This window comes from Rhopalosiphum maidis, chromosome 2, assembly GCF_003676215.2.
Source record: "Rhopalosiphum maidis isolate BTI-1 chromosome 2, ASM367621v3, whole genome shotgun sequence".
Classification (NCBI taxonomy): Eukaryota; Metazoa; Arthropoda; class Insecta; order Hemiptera; family Aphididae; genus Rhopalosiphum; species Rhopalosiphum maidis.
The window spans coordinates 45,343,330-45,362,047 of record NC_040878.1 but is presented as its reverse complement, the minus strand read 5'-3'; the positions used below and the strand labels follow the sequence as shown (position 1 = coordinate 45,362,047).

General features: G+C 28.4%; 2 protein-coding genes across 2 annotated transcripts in view; one reads left to right on the top strand and one right to left on the bottom strand.

Annotated features, from left to right (window-relative positions):
* The window catches only part of LOC113553995 (protein cappuccino-like), a 45,015-nt gene extending 30,932 nt beyond the window's left edge, over positions 1 to 14,083 (bottom strand). The window contains exons 1-2 of the mRNA XM_026957618.1: positions 13,932 to 14,083; positions 9,257 to 10,008 (exon numbers count right to left, since the gene is read on the bottom strand). Of these exons, the coding sequence (XP_026813419.1) occupies positions 9,257 to 9,824 (568 nt within the window). The 5' untranslated portion in view covers positions 9,825 to 10,008; positions 13,932 to 14,083. The remainder of the gene's footprint in view (positions 1 to 9,256; positions 10,009 to 13,931) is intronic.
* LOC113553998 (maltase 2-like) overlaps positions 1,045 to 18,718 on the top strand; it is a 33,647-nt gene continuing 15,973 nt past the window's right edge. The window contains exon 1 of the mRNA XM_026957621.1: positions 1,045 to 1,162. The gene's annotated coding sequence lies outside the window, so the exon portion shown is untranslated. The remainder of the gene's footprint in view (positions 1,163 to 18,718) is intronic.

Sequence of the window (18,718 nt, the reverse complement as noted above, 5' to 3'; positions counted from 1 at the left end):
TAGTATGAAATAAAACAAAAATTACTTTACCGTTTTATCAGACGCTGATGAGGGCCGAGGGGGCCGTCGTGTGCAACCGAGTACAGACGACGACAAATAATAAAAATACGACGAACGCGCACTCGAAACGGTATTGAACGATTTAGACTTTGTCAACACGTGAAAATATCAAAAGTTACGACAAAAAAATTATTCTGTTCGACCGGCCGGCGAACTGCCGTCGGAGAGTGCTGTTCGACCGTCTCTGACTGTCGTCACTGTCGTTTGTCTTGTATGCAAATAACAATAATAACAATAATAATATGATCTCCCGGATTTTTTTACATTACGTACACGCACGTATCGGTATTATAGTGTAAACTAACAATACGAAAATTATAATTGTTTAAGTGACAACAATCATTATCGATCGGTCGGTCATCGACTGAACTACTGAAGTGTGCTTTCCGATTCCCGATGACGACGACGACGACATGTGCGATGTGGTGCGAGGTCGTCCGCGTGTTTACGCCGGACCGGGATGGTGTGCGCGTTATCTCGCACGCATTGACCGACGACGTCGCGTGGCTCGTGGTACAGGTGCATAATATTATAATAACATCGAAATAGTGAGTAGTTATTATATTGTATAATATAACATTATCATCGTGGTGTTATCATGCGCATTGGATGCGCGTGCGCCCGCGTTCGCGTGTGTGTACAATGATAACGGCGAGCAGGAATAGGAATAGATCGCCGCGCGTCGAGGGGAAAAATAAAACTTTATAGAAACGCTCTTCGGTCTCCGATAACGTGCGTGCGTATTTTATCGCACATGTATTCCCGTTCGTAGCACAGCCGCACCGGCGTGTGTCAGTGCAGTGCCTTCTACTATCTAAACAACGTTATTATGATATAAATAATAAACATCATTGTGCTATGATGGAAAGATATAATAACTGATATTATTGATATTATTATTATTATTATTATTGTTATTACTATTTTATTCATCAAAAATTATATATATAGCCGTAGGAGACGTGTAGTTCGGGCTCAGTGGCTCGATCACACTTGTTGCGCCCGTTGACGTCGTTGATGTGTTGCGTGTGTGTTACCGTGTTGTACCATTGTGTTTATACCTCAGAGCAGTCTAGTGCCAAACTGCCTACCTATATTATAGGTAAGTGCGTAGTAAAAAAAAAAAATCGGACGAGTTTCTATTTTCTAATATAAATGAGATGTTTAAACTTGTTTAAAATATTCTTGAGCGCAGTTATTCAATAATAGGTAACCACATACGTATATTATTAAGCGCTTGTATTATGTATCTTGGCTTTACTTTTGTCTGGGCCAAGACAGCTGAATAAACAAGAATAATATACTTTGTTTTGTAAATCGTCATTCATAATTTTTAATGTCGTTATTTGTCATTCACGGATACATTTAGGTACCTGTCTACGTCGTCTTTTAGCCATTCTTTTAATTTTCAATTATATTTTTGGTGTTTAAACGATAACTTGGTTCGATTATTGAAAGTGTGAAAGATTAGGCCTTAACAATTTGAAAAGCTAAGAGAACATAACAAACTAATTTTTAGATTCATATAATCATTCCTTACGAGTTAGGACTAAGGACTGGTACATTATATTCAAAAATATGTAGTAAATTATTCAATCAATTAATTTTCTAGTCAGGTCATTTTTATTTATTTATATAAACGGTGCGGGTAACATGAAATACTACCTAAAGTAACTGATTCTTAACTACCTAAATTAAATTTCGATTTTTTTTTTTATCTTATAAAAGTCTTAAGATAGCAGATCAGCTAAACTTCCCTTATAGGTTCTAGCGAATACAAGGAATGTATTGGTTTTACATTGATGATGTGTGTTTATTTTATTTTTGTCTCTAGGATAATATCATATTTTCATATTTCTATTTTGCTTTTTATTTCTATTAAATTTTTAACATTAAGAGTATAGCAAATTATTGATATAGTTGGTACTTTAAGAATCTTTTCACCAAACATGTATATTATCATTTTCTAATCATTATGTAATTTTTAAAATATTATTTTGGCTCTTTTTGAAGACATTTTAGATTTAGATTTTTTAAATTATTGTCGACTTGTTTTATTTTCTAATTTTTATGTATGTTGATAAAATGTTTGTTTTTCGTTAAAAAAGCTTTAAATTTAATACAAGAGTCCACCTAAGTTGTTTTACTCAACTGTATTATATGAAATAATTATAGTTAGTTAATAAATTATCAAAACACTCAAAATGCAAAACATTAGGTATTGGTAAAGTATCAAGTATATCTTTAAATAGTTATTTAGTTTATCATTTATTGCGTTCGAATTTTAAATCAGTTGTACAAATTGTTATTTTTTCTAATTTACTTCACATTTACCTACAACATAAATATTTCAGTCTTTAGATAAGATTGATATCGTAGTGGCCATATGTCTGTCATGTATGTTGTACTTATTTACGATAAATATAAACTATTATTTTATAGTATGGGTTTAAAATGTATAAATACTTAAATATATCATATAGGTATTTATACCTACTTAATCAAAATTAAAATGTATGTAACAACTAATAACTAGATAGCCCGTAGGCTGCAATATTTAGTTGGAATATAATAATCATAATTTATCTATAATTTTTTGTATTAATGTAGTGCAAATAGACGAATATATTATATTATATTCGTCTGGATTACCGGCTTACCGCCACTTAGTGACTTACTTACTCGCGCCTTTCAATTCCTATCCTAATCAAATTTACGTATTGTACGAATTGTCGCATTGTATACTTTGTACATATTGTAAATTTTCATATTTTAAATAATATTATAACAATAAAATGCATATATTCGTATATTAATGAAACGCATTTAAATAAATAATTTTTGGAACATAATTGGATTATAATAAAACATTAGTAGTATTCACTAAAAAAAGATACACAGTAAAAATAGTAAGTAAGTGTAATAGTAAATTATTATTAAACATGACGTATTATTTCAAGTAGATTGTTCAATTTGTCTATGTAAATTTCATAATTTATGTTTCATTTGTTTTGGGAAATTTTATATTTTTAGCACATTCTTTGATATTTTTTGTGATTTTATTATTTATCTAATGTAATACTATTAAATTAATTGTATACTTATTACGTTTATACATTTCCTGGTCATTACATGATAATTATTAATCATGAAAAAGAATATGATAGGTATAAATATATTTTTTTAAAACAAATAATTATAATTAATATTGATCGATAACGTTAAAATTACCAACCACTTTGTTATTTGCTTTGTGTTCAATTGATTATTTTATTTTAATTGATTTTGTGAATACTTGAAATCGTCAAATTTCAATAATTATACAATATATATATATTTAATTTACTGATCTATTTTATTATAGTTTAAATGAGTTACATGATACGATTTTGTAGAATACATTGTAACTACAGCTATATTAGGTAATAGGTACCTTAACTTACTAACTACATATTTACTTACAATAGTTATACTTAACATTTTTATAATATTATACTTATAATTATTATATCTACTGGCTTTCTCAAGCTTTATAGAAAATACCGTCTATATTTCCAACAAATATAATTTATTTTTTGTACTTCCTTGTGTTAAATCAAAGTTGACAGAAATCTTGGGTAAATAATCTAATATTACAAATGAATTACCCTTTTATGAAAATCATGAAAATAATTTGAATAATTTTAGGCAATTACCAATTAGTAATTTAACTATGTCAATGTTGGAAAATAATATATCTTACACCTGAAGTATAAGAATTAATATAAAATATTATATTAAATAATATTTAATAGTTATTATAGGTTATATATTTGTTAGTATCAGAAAATAAAAACTAAATAAATATATTACTTTGATAATTGTTCTTTTTAATATAATGTATGAATTTCCTTTCCAAATTATTTCGATTTCATTTTCTGAAGAGTATATAAATGTATTTTTATAATTTTTCAGAGATTTTCATCGTGAGTCATGACTTTAGTTTGTTAATTTTACGGTGCAAATGTATTTTATCTTGTTTCAGATTGTACGTGATGATCAAAGTATTAGACATAGTAATGAGATTTTTCATAACATAATATATATTATTTTCTAAAATACCACTCTCAACTAGAAACTTTTTAACCAATCCAAAGTAGTTATTACACGAAGAAACCAAAACGGTACTTTTTCTTTGAACTAATATGTGAGAAATGAGAATAATATATTATTATAAAATTACAACGTTAATTATATAACTTATACACACTTTTTTATGGTTGTCACCTATGATCTGTTTATTAGGTATTTACTACATCGAAACCTACCAAGAGAAAAAATATAAGTCTACAGTTAAAAATTTGTCCGTTATTGAGAATTACGTTAACATAAATACCACGTTATTATACATTTTCAGATAATTTGTTTATTGAAGTTAATTATAAGTATTACATTTACGAATATACCTAATACTATAATTATTTTTGCACTTACAATTTTAATTGATATAATTATTTCTTTTTAAAGTACACCATAATTTTTGATAGTTAAACTCTTTTGTAATAATATATTATTTCCATTTTTTCGAGTGGTAAACTATGTCTTTATGATAAAATTAGTAAGTTATATAATTAAGTTAAACAACAGCTATGTCTACATACAATAGTAGGTCTAGGGTTTCTACGCGGGGGGGGATTTCAAAAATATTTATATAATATAGGTATATCAGTATTATAATATTTTGAAGAAGGATTTGTATTATATTGTGTTATTCAATTACCGGCTAACATGTCTAGCTTATAATGATATTGCAACCACATAAACAATTAAATAGACTATAAGAATTACATAAAAAAAAACATTTCCATGGCGATGGTGGGGGGATGATCGCCCTATCGTATCTGACACTGTTTATATATAATATAAAATTATTTTTCTATTTTAATAAATCTAAAAAAAATATTATTCTGCACGTGTCCTCATGAGGTAATTTCGAATTTTTGAAATGCTAATTATTAATTTGGACTGCAGCTATAAGTTTTTAATTATTTTAAATTTACTAATAAGTTATAACAGATATTTGTTAATTGTTAATAAAAAATTAGCTGCATGACATATAATGATACAGTGGACATTTTTTCAAATTAATCTTTATTCTACGACAATAATTGATGTACCTATACTGTATTAGTAAGTGTCAAGTGACAATATCTTGCTTTATAAACGGAAGAGAACAATAATACTGTACCATATATTGACGTGTAAATTTTGTAATAATTTCCTACATTCTAATTATTTTATTATTAATACATTTATTAATAATTATATCATATGTTTTTGTGCCGTTTATCTATGTACATTATTGAAATATAGTTGAATACTTATAGGTGATGTATAATTGATGTCCGTAACGGAAATTTCACAGTGTCTTTGTATTACGGAATATTACTTAAGTACCTACAACCTACTTATCAATAGTTATTATAACGTATATTTATTATTTATAATAAGGATATAAAACTTTACATATTATGAGTATTCATACCATGATCATACTATACATTACTACATATCTTTTGTTTTTGTTCTTATCGATAAAAAACAATTTAGTTATTTGCATGAATAGTTAATGAGATTATGAGAATACTAAGAATTATTATACATATATAATTTATTACTTGGGCTAGGGGCCTAAATGACTTCCATATTTGCATCCTACTGCAAGTTGATTATTCATATTAGTATACTACTGCATTGTATGTCTTCAGGCGACACGCATGTGTCTAGACAGTTGATATGCAAACTTGTTGTCTCTCAATCTCTCCCACACTACATAATATTATACACATTTTAAGACTGTATTCTTGTTGGTTTAAATAAAAAAAAAATACAGGCATGATGATGGGCATTCGTATCACTTCTTTCGCTTTGTCGCAATTCATCAGTAATATGATACTATAACTTTTTTTCATCCAAAATGTTTCAAAGATACCTACTTTAACGTAGACAATAATGATTAACTATGCAGGTAATGTTAAATTCGATAGTAAAACAATAATTATGAATTATATTTATAAAATACAAAATAAATTAAGAAAATATTCAGAAATTATATATAAAGTTTAAATAGTATCTAAAAACAGATTTCACGTTTTATTATTTTAAAAACCAAAATTTAACAATATATCAGAAAATTAAAAACCAAATAAACTACTAATTAGTTTACATATATCATGGATTCATGGACAATACATCGTATAATTAATTTAAATAATGGTTCATTTGATATCCTATTCAAAATTAGGAAACAGTACAATTGATAGTTTGCATTCAATATAACATGTATGAATAAGTAAATAATAAAAATAACAATTAATACCATATTGTATATATTAATAAATAATAACTCGAAATTATTGAAAGTTAGAAGAACATTCGCACTAAAATTGTTGTTATACGTTTAACATTGTGTAGTTGTACTATTATGTTATATATCAATATAAATATTTCTTTAAAATACATTCAAATTTATTTTTGTTTCTCAAGATTTTAATTTCGAGTTATTACTTATAAATGACTAAATAATGCACTTAAGTAATCCTAAGATTAATTGTGCTATAGTCCATTACTATTTGTATTATCAATATTATGTTATCTCTCAAATGCATAAAATTATAATTAAAAGCAGCAAATATCTCATGTTATTAATGTATTAATTTTATAAAAAAGTATATCAGTAATTTTATTTTTAGTGAACATAATTGATATTTTAGCCAAAAAATATTAATATTAATATTTATGTTTATTAAGACAATATGTTTGGATATTTAAATTATAAAATTGCTCATAAAAGTTCTTTGTATAAAAACAGGTTAGGTTAGGTCTTATATGAAAATTAAAATTATTAGGTAGTACACTGATAATATGAAAATTATAAGCACAACAGTAATAATTTAGACTCGAATTATTTTTTAATATGGAAAATTTCTCGGAATTGTTTTATCTTCCTACGCGCAAATACATGTTATTAGGTATAGTTATTACTTATTATTACTGTAAATACTGTGCAGACCGTAAATTGTACACGACCAGACTTCAGTCGTTTTTCACGAAAGTGATACTTGCTTATTTTTTCTTAGCTCAGTTATAATATAGTAAAATATAGCATTATTTAATGGATATCATGTTTTATAATATTGTGCCTTTGTGTGGTCTTCTTGGTGGATGTATATAGAAAAAAATCAACAAACGATTTTTACATCCCCGGAGTCGTAATTTTGGACGTGTTCCAATGTCGGTTGATTCTATAGATTCGTTATTAAGAATAATAAATAATATTCTAATCATCTACTGTGATCAAAAGCATTGGATGTATTGTGATGTAAATTATTGTTAAAAGTCTACCGAGATTAGTCACAATAGTAAATTAACTATATAACTATTTGAATGAATATTTCATCCAGGTATTTGACTTATTTGTTTATTTAATTTTAATTTTGAAATACAGTTTTATAATTAGAATAAGATAAGTCTGTTATATTGGTTAAATATGTGAATACCACTGACAGTTTTCAACATGCTATTTAATTGTATTATTATTTTATTCTTTCAAGTTATGGTTTTAGGTTTAAAATAACTTTGTCATTTTACTTAAATAATATTAAACTGTTGAAATAATAATAAATATTTTAATTCACATATTTAAATAAATCAAAATCATACCTAATTTTCTTTGGCTTAATAATTTATGTTTTTCATTAATAATACGAAATATTTTTACTGAGTGTTATACTTACTGATATATGAATAAACATTTAAATTGAAATTATGATTTTATTATTATATTGATAAGAATATTATTAGTTTTTTTAAATACCTTTATACATAACCATGTATTCGTATTTATTAATTTATTATAACGAAATTTTTTTTTTTATAATTTAGAAATTTAAACTAATAATAATGCAATCAATGAATAAGCATTTATAACTTCTCAAACAATAATAGATCAGATATTAAAACTTAAACCTGGTGATTTAATTTAATTTATTTTTTAGTTTGTTTAAATTTAAATAAGATTACAATTTTTGCAAAATACACAATTTTGATTGATTATGCATGATAATGCCATGTGGTAATACATGGCTTTACAAAATACTGATTTTTTTTCGAAATGAAAAAAAATATATGAATAACAAAAACAATTCAGTAGAGATTGTGTTCGTCCCTTATTTTATTTTATTTTCGATTACATAATTTATTAAAGACATATGACAGAGAAATATAAATAGTAAATCCAATATATTGTTTCATATTATAAGTATATCAAATTCAATAATTAATATTATCTCTAATATATTGATAATGGGTTGCATCGACTTGAGTGAATAGATAAGATAAAATAGGTATGTCTATTTTTAAATTGTAAAATGAGCTTATTTTTTTGCTTATGCCTATCTACTTAAAAATACTAAGGATATATATTAAAATTAATCCAAAAAAGTCGAATCTACTATACTTCATATATTTATAAAAAAATAACTATCAATAAAATATATTTAAAAAAATCTTTTAAACTATTCTACTTTTAATAACTTAAAAAATGTATGATCTAACAAAATGTAGATCAAAAAATGAAAAAAAAAATTCTGTTGTATTAGAAATTATTTATTTATAGAAATGTTAGTAGAATTATTTATTATGGTAATCATTTTTCTTTAAACAAACGGCGTGTGGCGTTAGGTTTAATAAAATAATATTTATATACAAATATATGCTACTATTATTACTGGTTTAAGTCGTTTAAGTCGTTAAATTAAAATAATTATTACATTAGAATACGTCAATAATATCAATTTGAATAAAAAAAATGTTTATCACTGCGTGTAATAATATTACCACATTTGATGTAACTATATACTACCTACTATATAACTATGTATTATTGTATACCTAATAAATAAGTATATTAAAACGGACTATGGTAAGTATTCTAAAAGTGGTGCAAAGTTTTTACGCTACCAAAACAATCCGTATAATATTATTCTATAGCTGTATATTTATAGACACCTCACGACTAATATGGAGAGGTCAATGTAAAATTCATATAGTGGGTGGTAGCTGCAGTTGTTGGGGACCGGCGGTGGTGTTGGAATTTGGATTGAATATTATAGCTATTACAGGCAATAATATATCGTCGTAAGTACGCAGAACTTACCATTGGCGACTGCCGATTGTAACTTGGCCGGGTTCAGTTCGACTTTGCGGTGCTTGACGATCGTGAAAGCCTGGTGGGCGGCGGCGGCTGTGCGCCCGGTGCTGCCGCCGAACGTTTCGCCGCCGTTCACCACCATGATGTTGTCCGGTTCGTCTCTGGCGTCCGAGTACACACTCTGCGGACTGGTCAGCGTGTCGGCGAATACTGAGGAGTCCTCCTCTTCCGAGGAACTGCGGGCGGACTCGTCGTCGCGGTCGTTGCGGTGGCGGCGGTTGCTGCAGTGGTGCTCCTGCCGGTGTTGTTGTTGCTGCTCATCTGCATGATGATCGGTATCGTCGTCGCGGGCCGGGGGAGTCCGCTGCCGGCGGAGGTCACGACTGGTCACGGTCACGTGATCCGCCGTTGCCGCCTCCACCTCTGCCGCCGCCGGCGCCGGTGCAACTGGTTTCCGTAGCACCCTCGTCGCGCCCCCTAACAGCCAATCGCGAGTCCCAGTGGCCGATGGCCTTTTGTTCCGGCTTTTCGGACCGCCGCGCGACGACGGCGTCGAACTTTGCAAGTTGCCCATCGTCTGAGATCGGCGCGGTCCGCGGCCTGCACGGAAACGAGTTCAAAGGCTTGTGCCCAATATGACTGGTCCGCGGCGACGCGACGACATGCAGCGATGATGACAAAGGCCTGCCGACCGCCACCGGATATCCTCTCCGGAAACGCACGTTCCGGCCGACGACATGTTTACGTCCACGTGAAATCTACACGCAACATTTTTGTGTACAATACATAATATTATTATTATTGTCATTAGATAATGATATGCATAATATATTGATATATTGTTATTATTACTCTGCATATGGACACATATGGTACGGTGCACATCATATGCATATATGCGTCCCCGCGTATTGCGTATTGGAGCGGACTTGTGCACCGGAAAGCTGTACAATGTTTTTATTTTTTTTTTTTATCACAGAGTATACAATATTATGTATTTGTATACCGTACCATTGTACCGGGCACACTATTAAAATATTTACTTTGCGTCTATATACCGTAACAAAAGGTTTATATCGACATCGTAATAAATCGAAATTGAATTTTTATATTTCATCGTAGACTTGGAATCTTGTATTTAAAATCGATTATATGATATGTAATATATGATATAGATGTGAGAATATTTAGAAAAATTGATATATAAAACGTATTATATAGTGTATATTATGTTTGTACTTTTTCATTTGCGGGGTTGTCATACGAATACGATGAAATAAAAAAATGTATTTTAGATTTTAGACATATAAATATAATAATATAGTATTATATGTGTATACCAGATAAGATATGAGTAAGTTAACTAAATCAAATGATAGGTATAAATTAGGTAAGTACATTTTTAAAAATTACAGTGAGTATATATTATAATTCGTTATTTACTTATCTAAAAGTTTTTTTTAACGATGTTAAAATTATTTAAAAAAATTAAAAAATTTTCAACCTTTATTCAACTTTATATAGGTACCTACATTGTACATTATTGCCACAGACATTTTTTTACGGAAATTTATACATTTTAATATCTATTTGTATATATAATAATAAATTATAATATATAGTAAAATTAAAAAAAAATATATCAAACGATGGCCGATTGGTATAATGTTACATGAATATTTTATCTATGAGTACCTATACGAGCTCGGTTTATTGAATTTTTTTTACAATAAATATTTATAAATCATAGGATATATATATAAGCTTATAGCCATTATAGCCAATAGGCAATAGCCATATACCCACATGGTCAAATAGCTAGGTCATAGATGATACCGAAATATCGTTGAGTATTTAATAGTTTTTATGCGTGGGTCTTTTTTTTTTTGACGGTTTATTATGTTCATTTTCTGCTCGACACTTGCAGCACTAAATCATCGTTTATAATCCGAGTTTTGACTGTTTTGAGATAAATGTTCATAACGAAATACGTCTTAAGTGAATAGTGATCCGTGATAGTTTTGTTTTTGTGTTAGTGTGCCACATAATAATATATTATTGAGATCGAAATTATGAGCGTGATTAATGTTTAAAGCTAAAATTGCAATCTGTTGTAGTGTTGGTTAACATCATGTATTAAAATTAAGTGTATAGATAACTTGTGGGAAGGTCTTCTAATTTATTTCAGTAATTTACTGTATGTCTATATTACGAACATATTAATAATTGTCTCGTTTCACACGTTCTTAAAAACTACATTTTTAACTGTTTATAAAATATATGTATGATATATTATCAAAAGCCAATTATCCTACAATCCCCGGGAAACAGGTGAATAGGTGACACTCTTATTTAAAGCGGAAATGGTGAGGCTTGCTAACAGACATGCACAAGACTCATTTGGTTGGAATTTCATTGATCTGTAATCTGTATACGCAATTGCGGATGACCACGCAAAAATGGTTTGATCTAAAACCAAATGAACGCGGAATAAAGGCCAATGTTCTTTTGCATTATTGACTAATTAACAACGGTAAATATTGCGGTTATCCGCTCTAGAATATATCCTATACAAATACAATGTATTTTCGTATTATGTAATAAAATGACAATGTGTAGGTTAAAACCATATGGCATGTACAGCTTTGTTAAAATAGTAGCGTGATGAATAATAAGTCTGTAAATACCATAATAATTAATAACAATATTTTAAAAATTCCAAATCTCTAGAATTCTATAGTTAGGTACTTAAAAATTCCAAAAGTTAGTGTTTCAAAGAAAACAAAATATTTAATAATTATACAAACGTTTTAAATTTTCTAGTAACTTTAACACGGTCGACAATCGTGTGGGAAACACTAAATACTAATTTTGTATATTTCTATTGAGTGTCTCATCTAATTTTTATCCAATTATTCTAAACAATGATTTTTTTTATTACTCATTTTCCGGAAACTTGATTTTTTAAATTACTTTAGAATTATATAGCCATTTTTGTGATAATTATTTAATCATAAAATTTATACCATATTTTATATAATTACCTTAATACAATTATAAACGTAGTTCATGTTTTTAAAAATATATATAATTAAGTATACTTAATAATACTTTTATTTATAAATAAATTAAGTCCATTTGAATTGATTAATAATAAAAATGTTTTTATTATTTGAATTTTTAATACACTTTGTGTTTTTAAAATATGTATATTTCTTTATAAGCACGCGAATTAATTATGTTAATTTTAGTTAGTACCTTAAAATAACACCATAGTCTTAATAATAATATATTACTACCATATATAATATTAGGTATATATGAGATTCATTTATAAACTTATATAAAAAAAGAAGGTATTGATTATATATTTATATAAAACACTATATTATGCAACAATTTTAAATTATTTTGTTGTGATATACCTATATATTTTGTTTTTAAACAGTAGGTTTACTAAAAATTAACGTTATCATTTTTAATTCTAAATCTGAATCATCAAATTTATTTAATGATTTAAGATTTTAATAACGTAATAAGGTTTCAAGAGAAAAAATAATATAATCACTTTTATTCTAATAAAATAATATGTATATTTTTAAAAGCATTTTAAAAATACTTTTAAGAATTTTTTCATAATGTAATCTTTGTAAAATGTATAATAAATTTTATATTTAAACTATAAAAATTATAACTTAAGTATCATGATGAATTATTTACAATATAAATTAGAGTGTTAGTTTTAAGCGTACACTAAACATTTCAATTAAAGTACCTAATTAATATTACCTTCGTTGTTGACTAGTTATTTTTTACGATAAAAATATTTGTTACATCGAAGTAATTTAATGGTTAAAATATACCTACTTATTTTTTTATGCATACATTTTTTTTTCATTAATAGATGAATATAATAATCATAGTGTGCAGGTAGGAAATAAAATCTATTAAACATACCATGAGCTACAAACTTAACTAAATTAGAGTATTTGAAAGGTCCAATGCAATAATCATATGATTTTTTTAAGAAATAACAAAACCTATTAAAAAAAATTATTTGAATAATTATATTTATACCGTTTGTTTATATTTTTTATAATACAAGTTTTTATCATATATATTATAAAAATAACCTTTACATTATTTCCTTAATTTCTAAAAATAATTAAAAAGTTAATGAGTTAACTAGTAAAGTTGTTTGGTTATTTTTCAACTATATCATGTTATTTAAAACTTTAAATTTCAAACAATATATAAAAACTAAATGCAAAAAACTGAGTTTATAATATTATTTAATTATATTTTAGGTTTTTTTAGGAACAAAATCATCAATACAACCACTCTGGAGTTATCTGGTAGTAGTATTATATTTCAAAAACAAATAATTTTTTTCTTTATCATATTACTGAATAAAACAGTTTTACCAAAATATGGAGTAATCTGGTTGTTGCATTGAACCCTTCAATAATTCATCTCATCAATTGTCACTACCTGTTAGACTGATCATCACTCGTCAGTAATAATAATATAATATTTTAAAACCTGTCGATGTCGTTCTATATTGATTTGTATTCGTAAAGAACCTAGCTATATAAAATAAGGGTGGATTTTTAACGTTTACTAACGTTTGGATATATTATAAATAGTTAAACTATAACTAAAAATTATTATTATATAATACCTAGGTAAGAAAAAAACCATCTCCTATCGTCATCTTGCGGAAGTATTAATGTAAATTGAATTTATTTTAATTTATAATAATATGTTCGCGGGCGAAACACTACGCGACGGCGACACGTTGTTATATTATTTTGGTCGCGGACCGTCGCTGGCGGACGGGACGCCGGAACTGAACCCAGCGCAACTCGAGCGCCGTTGTGTCCGTTTAGGCGGCCCCTTTCGTGAAAATCGATAAGGGCGCCGCGGATGAGTTGTATACGTAATAAATATTGTAATCGGACGCATTCCGATCTCGGTAATGTATTTGAGTCTAGTATAGTAGTGTACCACTGTACCAGGTGATTCATTTAAGTGACTACACTCATTTTATCGAAAAATTTTAAGCGGTTTGAAAATATTTTTCTTATACATAATTTGTGGAAAAAAAAAATGATATTTGCGTACTATTTTTAAGTTTAAATCTATAAAAATAAAATTTTGGACCTAATTTATTAATAATGAGTATTATGAGTGTCATACGCATTTAAAGTTTAAATTAATGGAGTAGTTCCGTAGTAGCCAACGTATTATTATTATTGGGCGGGACCTTATAAAAAATTGCACACATTCCACGTCCGGAAGACCGTATTGTTGTTGTGTATATTATATTATTTAATTATAATTTATCGCATTTAATATAATGTGCGCGCTCGGATTAAACTGTTAAGACGCACTTCCGGTCCTCCCGTTGTTTGGAAGGGTTTCATGGTTTTATACGATTTTCAAATATTAAACAACGTTATAATACTTTTACGATTTAACGTATTAAAAATTTTAATAAACAATACGTAATGAAATTTTACTTTTAATTGTATAATATATCAGAAAACACCTCACATTATAATATATAATATGGTGCTTAAATATTACTAATTTTATTTCATTCATTAGTTACCTATCGGCTACCTCTGTCTCAAATAAGAGTAACCTCATTTAATGGGCTTCAGTGCACGGTGCCACGTTGGTGGCAATGGATATTATGCCAAGTACCGAGCTCTCATAATTGTCATTTTATTATTCTATCAACCACCTATAGGTTACATTTTTATAAGATTAACACGGTAAAGAAATTGTTGACCACTTCCAATAGCCGGAAACGAAAGCTGACAACAAAAGTCAATGAAAACCAATTTAATTTCAAGATGTGGCCTGACAGAATCGGACGAAAATAAGTCGCTATATTTAAGATTATTCTTATTTACAGTCTTTTTTTATTGATATTGATAAATTTTAATTATTTTTAAAATTTAGATTATAATATATTATTTCTAAAGATAAATTGGTATAAATAAACTTTATTTCATTAAAAAAAGCTAGAAGATATATTAACTTGTGTCTCATGTAATGATGTAACCCAAGAAAAAATGTACGACACGATTCTGTGTAATTGCACGCAATTCGTTTGTAGCCGATATCCACATTTTATGCATGTGCCCTGATTCTTGATAAATATCAACTTTTTGATAAACATGTTATTGTCTTAGGCAAAAGAAATTAGGAAATTTTTAGATAATGCTAAGTACTCGAATATAGCTCACATATATATATATATTTAATTAAAAATAAATTGTTTAACTGAAAGTTAATCGTGAGGGTTGATTCCTTGGGTGCTTCGCCGTTGTCCATGTATACGATATACCTCCCACGGAGAAAACGTTTGTATACAATATTATATAAATACGTAACTAATAAATGTATATTTTATGGCTTATGGGTAGTGTGTCATAAATCGTAATTAATTATTAGCTGTAAACTACTAATGTAAAAGTACCTATCTAGGTATGTGTATTTCGTTAAAATTGTTAATAAGTATCAAAAATGTATTGAAAATAACTTTTGATAAGTAATTTCTGTAATATAACATTATAACGCAGTACCGTTAAACCGTTTTGACTTGTTTCGAGTATTGCGAATATAAAAAAGGGATATCGTTAATCGTTCTCATATACAATAATGTATTGAATATACCTCGTCATTGAGTAACCCACTGTATAATATAGTATATGTTAAATATGAATTCATTGGTAAATCATCGTATACGAAAAACGATTCTAAACGAAGACGATCTGTCAGTCTATACTCTATATATTACTAATTATTTTTATGATATATTTATATTACCATTAAAGTAATTAATTTTACTATTAGTAAACGGTAGGTTCAATTTATTTTTTCCAAAATCATTGCATTTGGAAATGCCATTGTGTGTTTAAGAAGTAATAATTTATGTCAAAAGTTTCATGTTCCAGAGAATAATAATTTGAAATTACAACAAAATACCGAAATCTTTATTCTTCGTATAGATAATAAATACCATATTTTTTTCAAATTTAAACTTATAATTACTAAAAAAAAATTTGTTTGTACATATTTTAGTTCTAGTAACAAAAACTTATGAGAAAGCTCGTATTAAATTTTCAAATCACAGTTATGATTGTATGAATATTAAAAATGTATAACATTTTTAGTTAAAAAATAGTTTGCACATATTTTGCAATTTTGACAAATTCTCAAATTTCATGAAAATTCCTATTTTAAACGTTTTAAGTACCAGGAATTTTTTCTTTTTTATATTTTTATATTATAATTATGTACTAATAATTTTATCTTCTATATACATTGCTTGTCGAATAATGATTGTTATTATTTTTTTTCTGTAACGCGAAATTAACGTTTTCTGATTGAAAAATAAAGTAATTTAATTACCTTTATTTCTAAGTAACAGTAACGTAACTCAATTTTTTTAAATTACTTACCCAACATCGGTTTTAAGTGTAGACTTTGGGTTGCATACCACAGCGCCTGAATTCCTATAGAATACCGTACTACCTGCGCACTTATATAACTATAACAACATAATTAATTGTAAGCTTTTACATTTTTCAACGCTGTCGTTGAATGCCGTGCTACACTAACACAACTTTAGGCCTCGACCATTGTGCGTATACTATATAGAGGTTTACGTTCGATTGTAGTCGCGTATGTATACGATATTAATAATATTATATTATACTTTATATTATATATATATATATATTGTTTGCCTGACACACGCACGCTTTGCAAGTATATCATTATCGTCGTATATGTGTCTGTGTATAGGTATATACACAATACACGCACGCACACACGGTTAAACCAATTTAACTAGATCGGCACTGCGGAGTGCCATGTACGGTGCATATATAATATATAATTTCTTTGAATATAAATTATAATATGTAAACAGTATCGACGGCTACCACGCGTACATGTCTCCTACCCGATCTGTGTACTGTTGTCAAACAGATCGCCGCATGTTTGAAAAACATAAAAGACACGCGTGTTCGGTTTTTATTTATTTTTACATTTTGCAGCAGCAGCGCAACACCATCGGCGGGTTTCCGCTAATATCAAAATATATTATATTAAACAATTACTAAGGTAAACACGAAACAAATCCGAGCACTGTAACTGGCCGCGTCCGGCATACACACTGCAGCGTGCACGAAAATGGACGAATGCATCACATCGTCAATCTAACGCGCGACGCGACAAAAAAACGATAGTCGCGAATTCATAGTGATATGACCGGTGTAATACACACATACGGTGGTGAAGGCAGGACATGACGCAATATAGTATGACTACGAATAGACCACTTCCGGTGTACACATATTTTACAACGCGGACGCGAAGCGAACACGCGTATACACAACGCCGGAATACACTTTATACAACTACTGCAGACGACGCGGATGTACACTGTCGCGGTATAAACAAGTAACAACCACACGTGGGTGGTGGGTCAGGACACGTCTGTACTCTGTTGAACGCATGAAAAATAGTATTTTAAGTACCAACCCAATATCCCTGGAGACTCTTGGAAGTTGGATTACCTCCGAGTCACCCGCGCTCGTGAGAACCGGTCGCCGACGGCGAAAACACCTAAAAAAAAACAGGAGTCAGTAAATCGCGTTCCCGAAAAAAGTTGATACAGTCATTGTGAATTGCATTATGATTGTGAATTTTTGAAACGTACATAAATATTGCGTCCCGGGATAATGTTTTGTTTCTTTTCAGACGGTAAATTTTTTTAAAGATAAGTATAATAATCTACCATGCAGATATTTCACTATAATATAACATCACTATAGCAGCCGTAGTGTTATTGTGATTTTTCAATCAAACACAACAAACCCAATATTGTTAATCATACCAATTTTTTAATTCAATTATATTGTCAGACATAAATCAAAAAATGGGTTTTGTAAAAATATCCCTAGACGCGATTTTTGTATGAATAAAAAATATTTAGGCCGCAATTCACATAAACAATTAGAAATGGGACCCAATTTATAGCGAAGCAAAAAATACGAGTGTTTCGAACAGTACGATTTACAATTTACCAGCGAAACGTACAGATTTAGATTCGGGAAAAAATTCGTCGGTGTTATAATTATACTTCGGCGATGTTGATTTCACCCCCGCAGACGGGGGTCGATAGAATTTTAATTGTTTTTGGATAAATTCTCTGTTTAGGTTTCGTTGGCCGTTTGAACTTCGAAATAAATTTAGAACTACGTAAGCACCAAGCAATGTTAATATTATTTATTATAAACATATACTCTGTAAACGTGGATAGATTTTTCTTATTTACGCGTTTCTTATGTAGTTCTTATTATATAATATATAAATTATATTATTATAGCTTCAGTGTACAAACTGAAATATTGGTTTAATATTGTTAGTTAGTTCTACCGTTTTAAG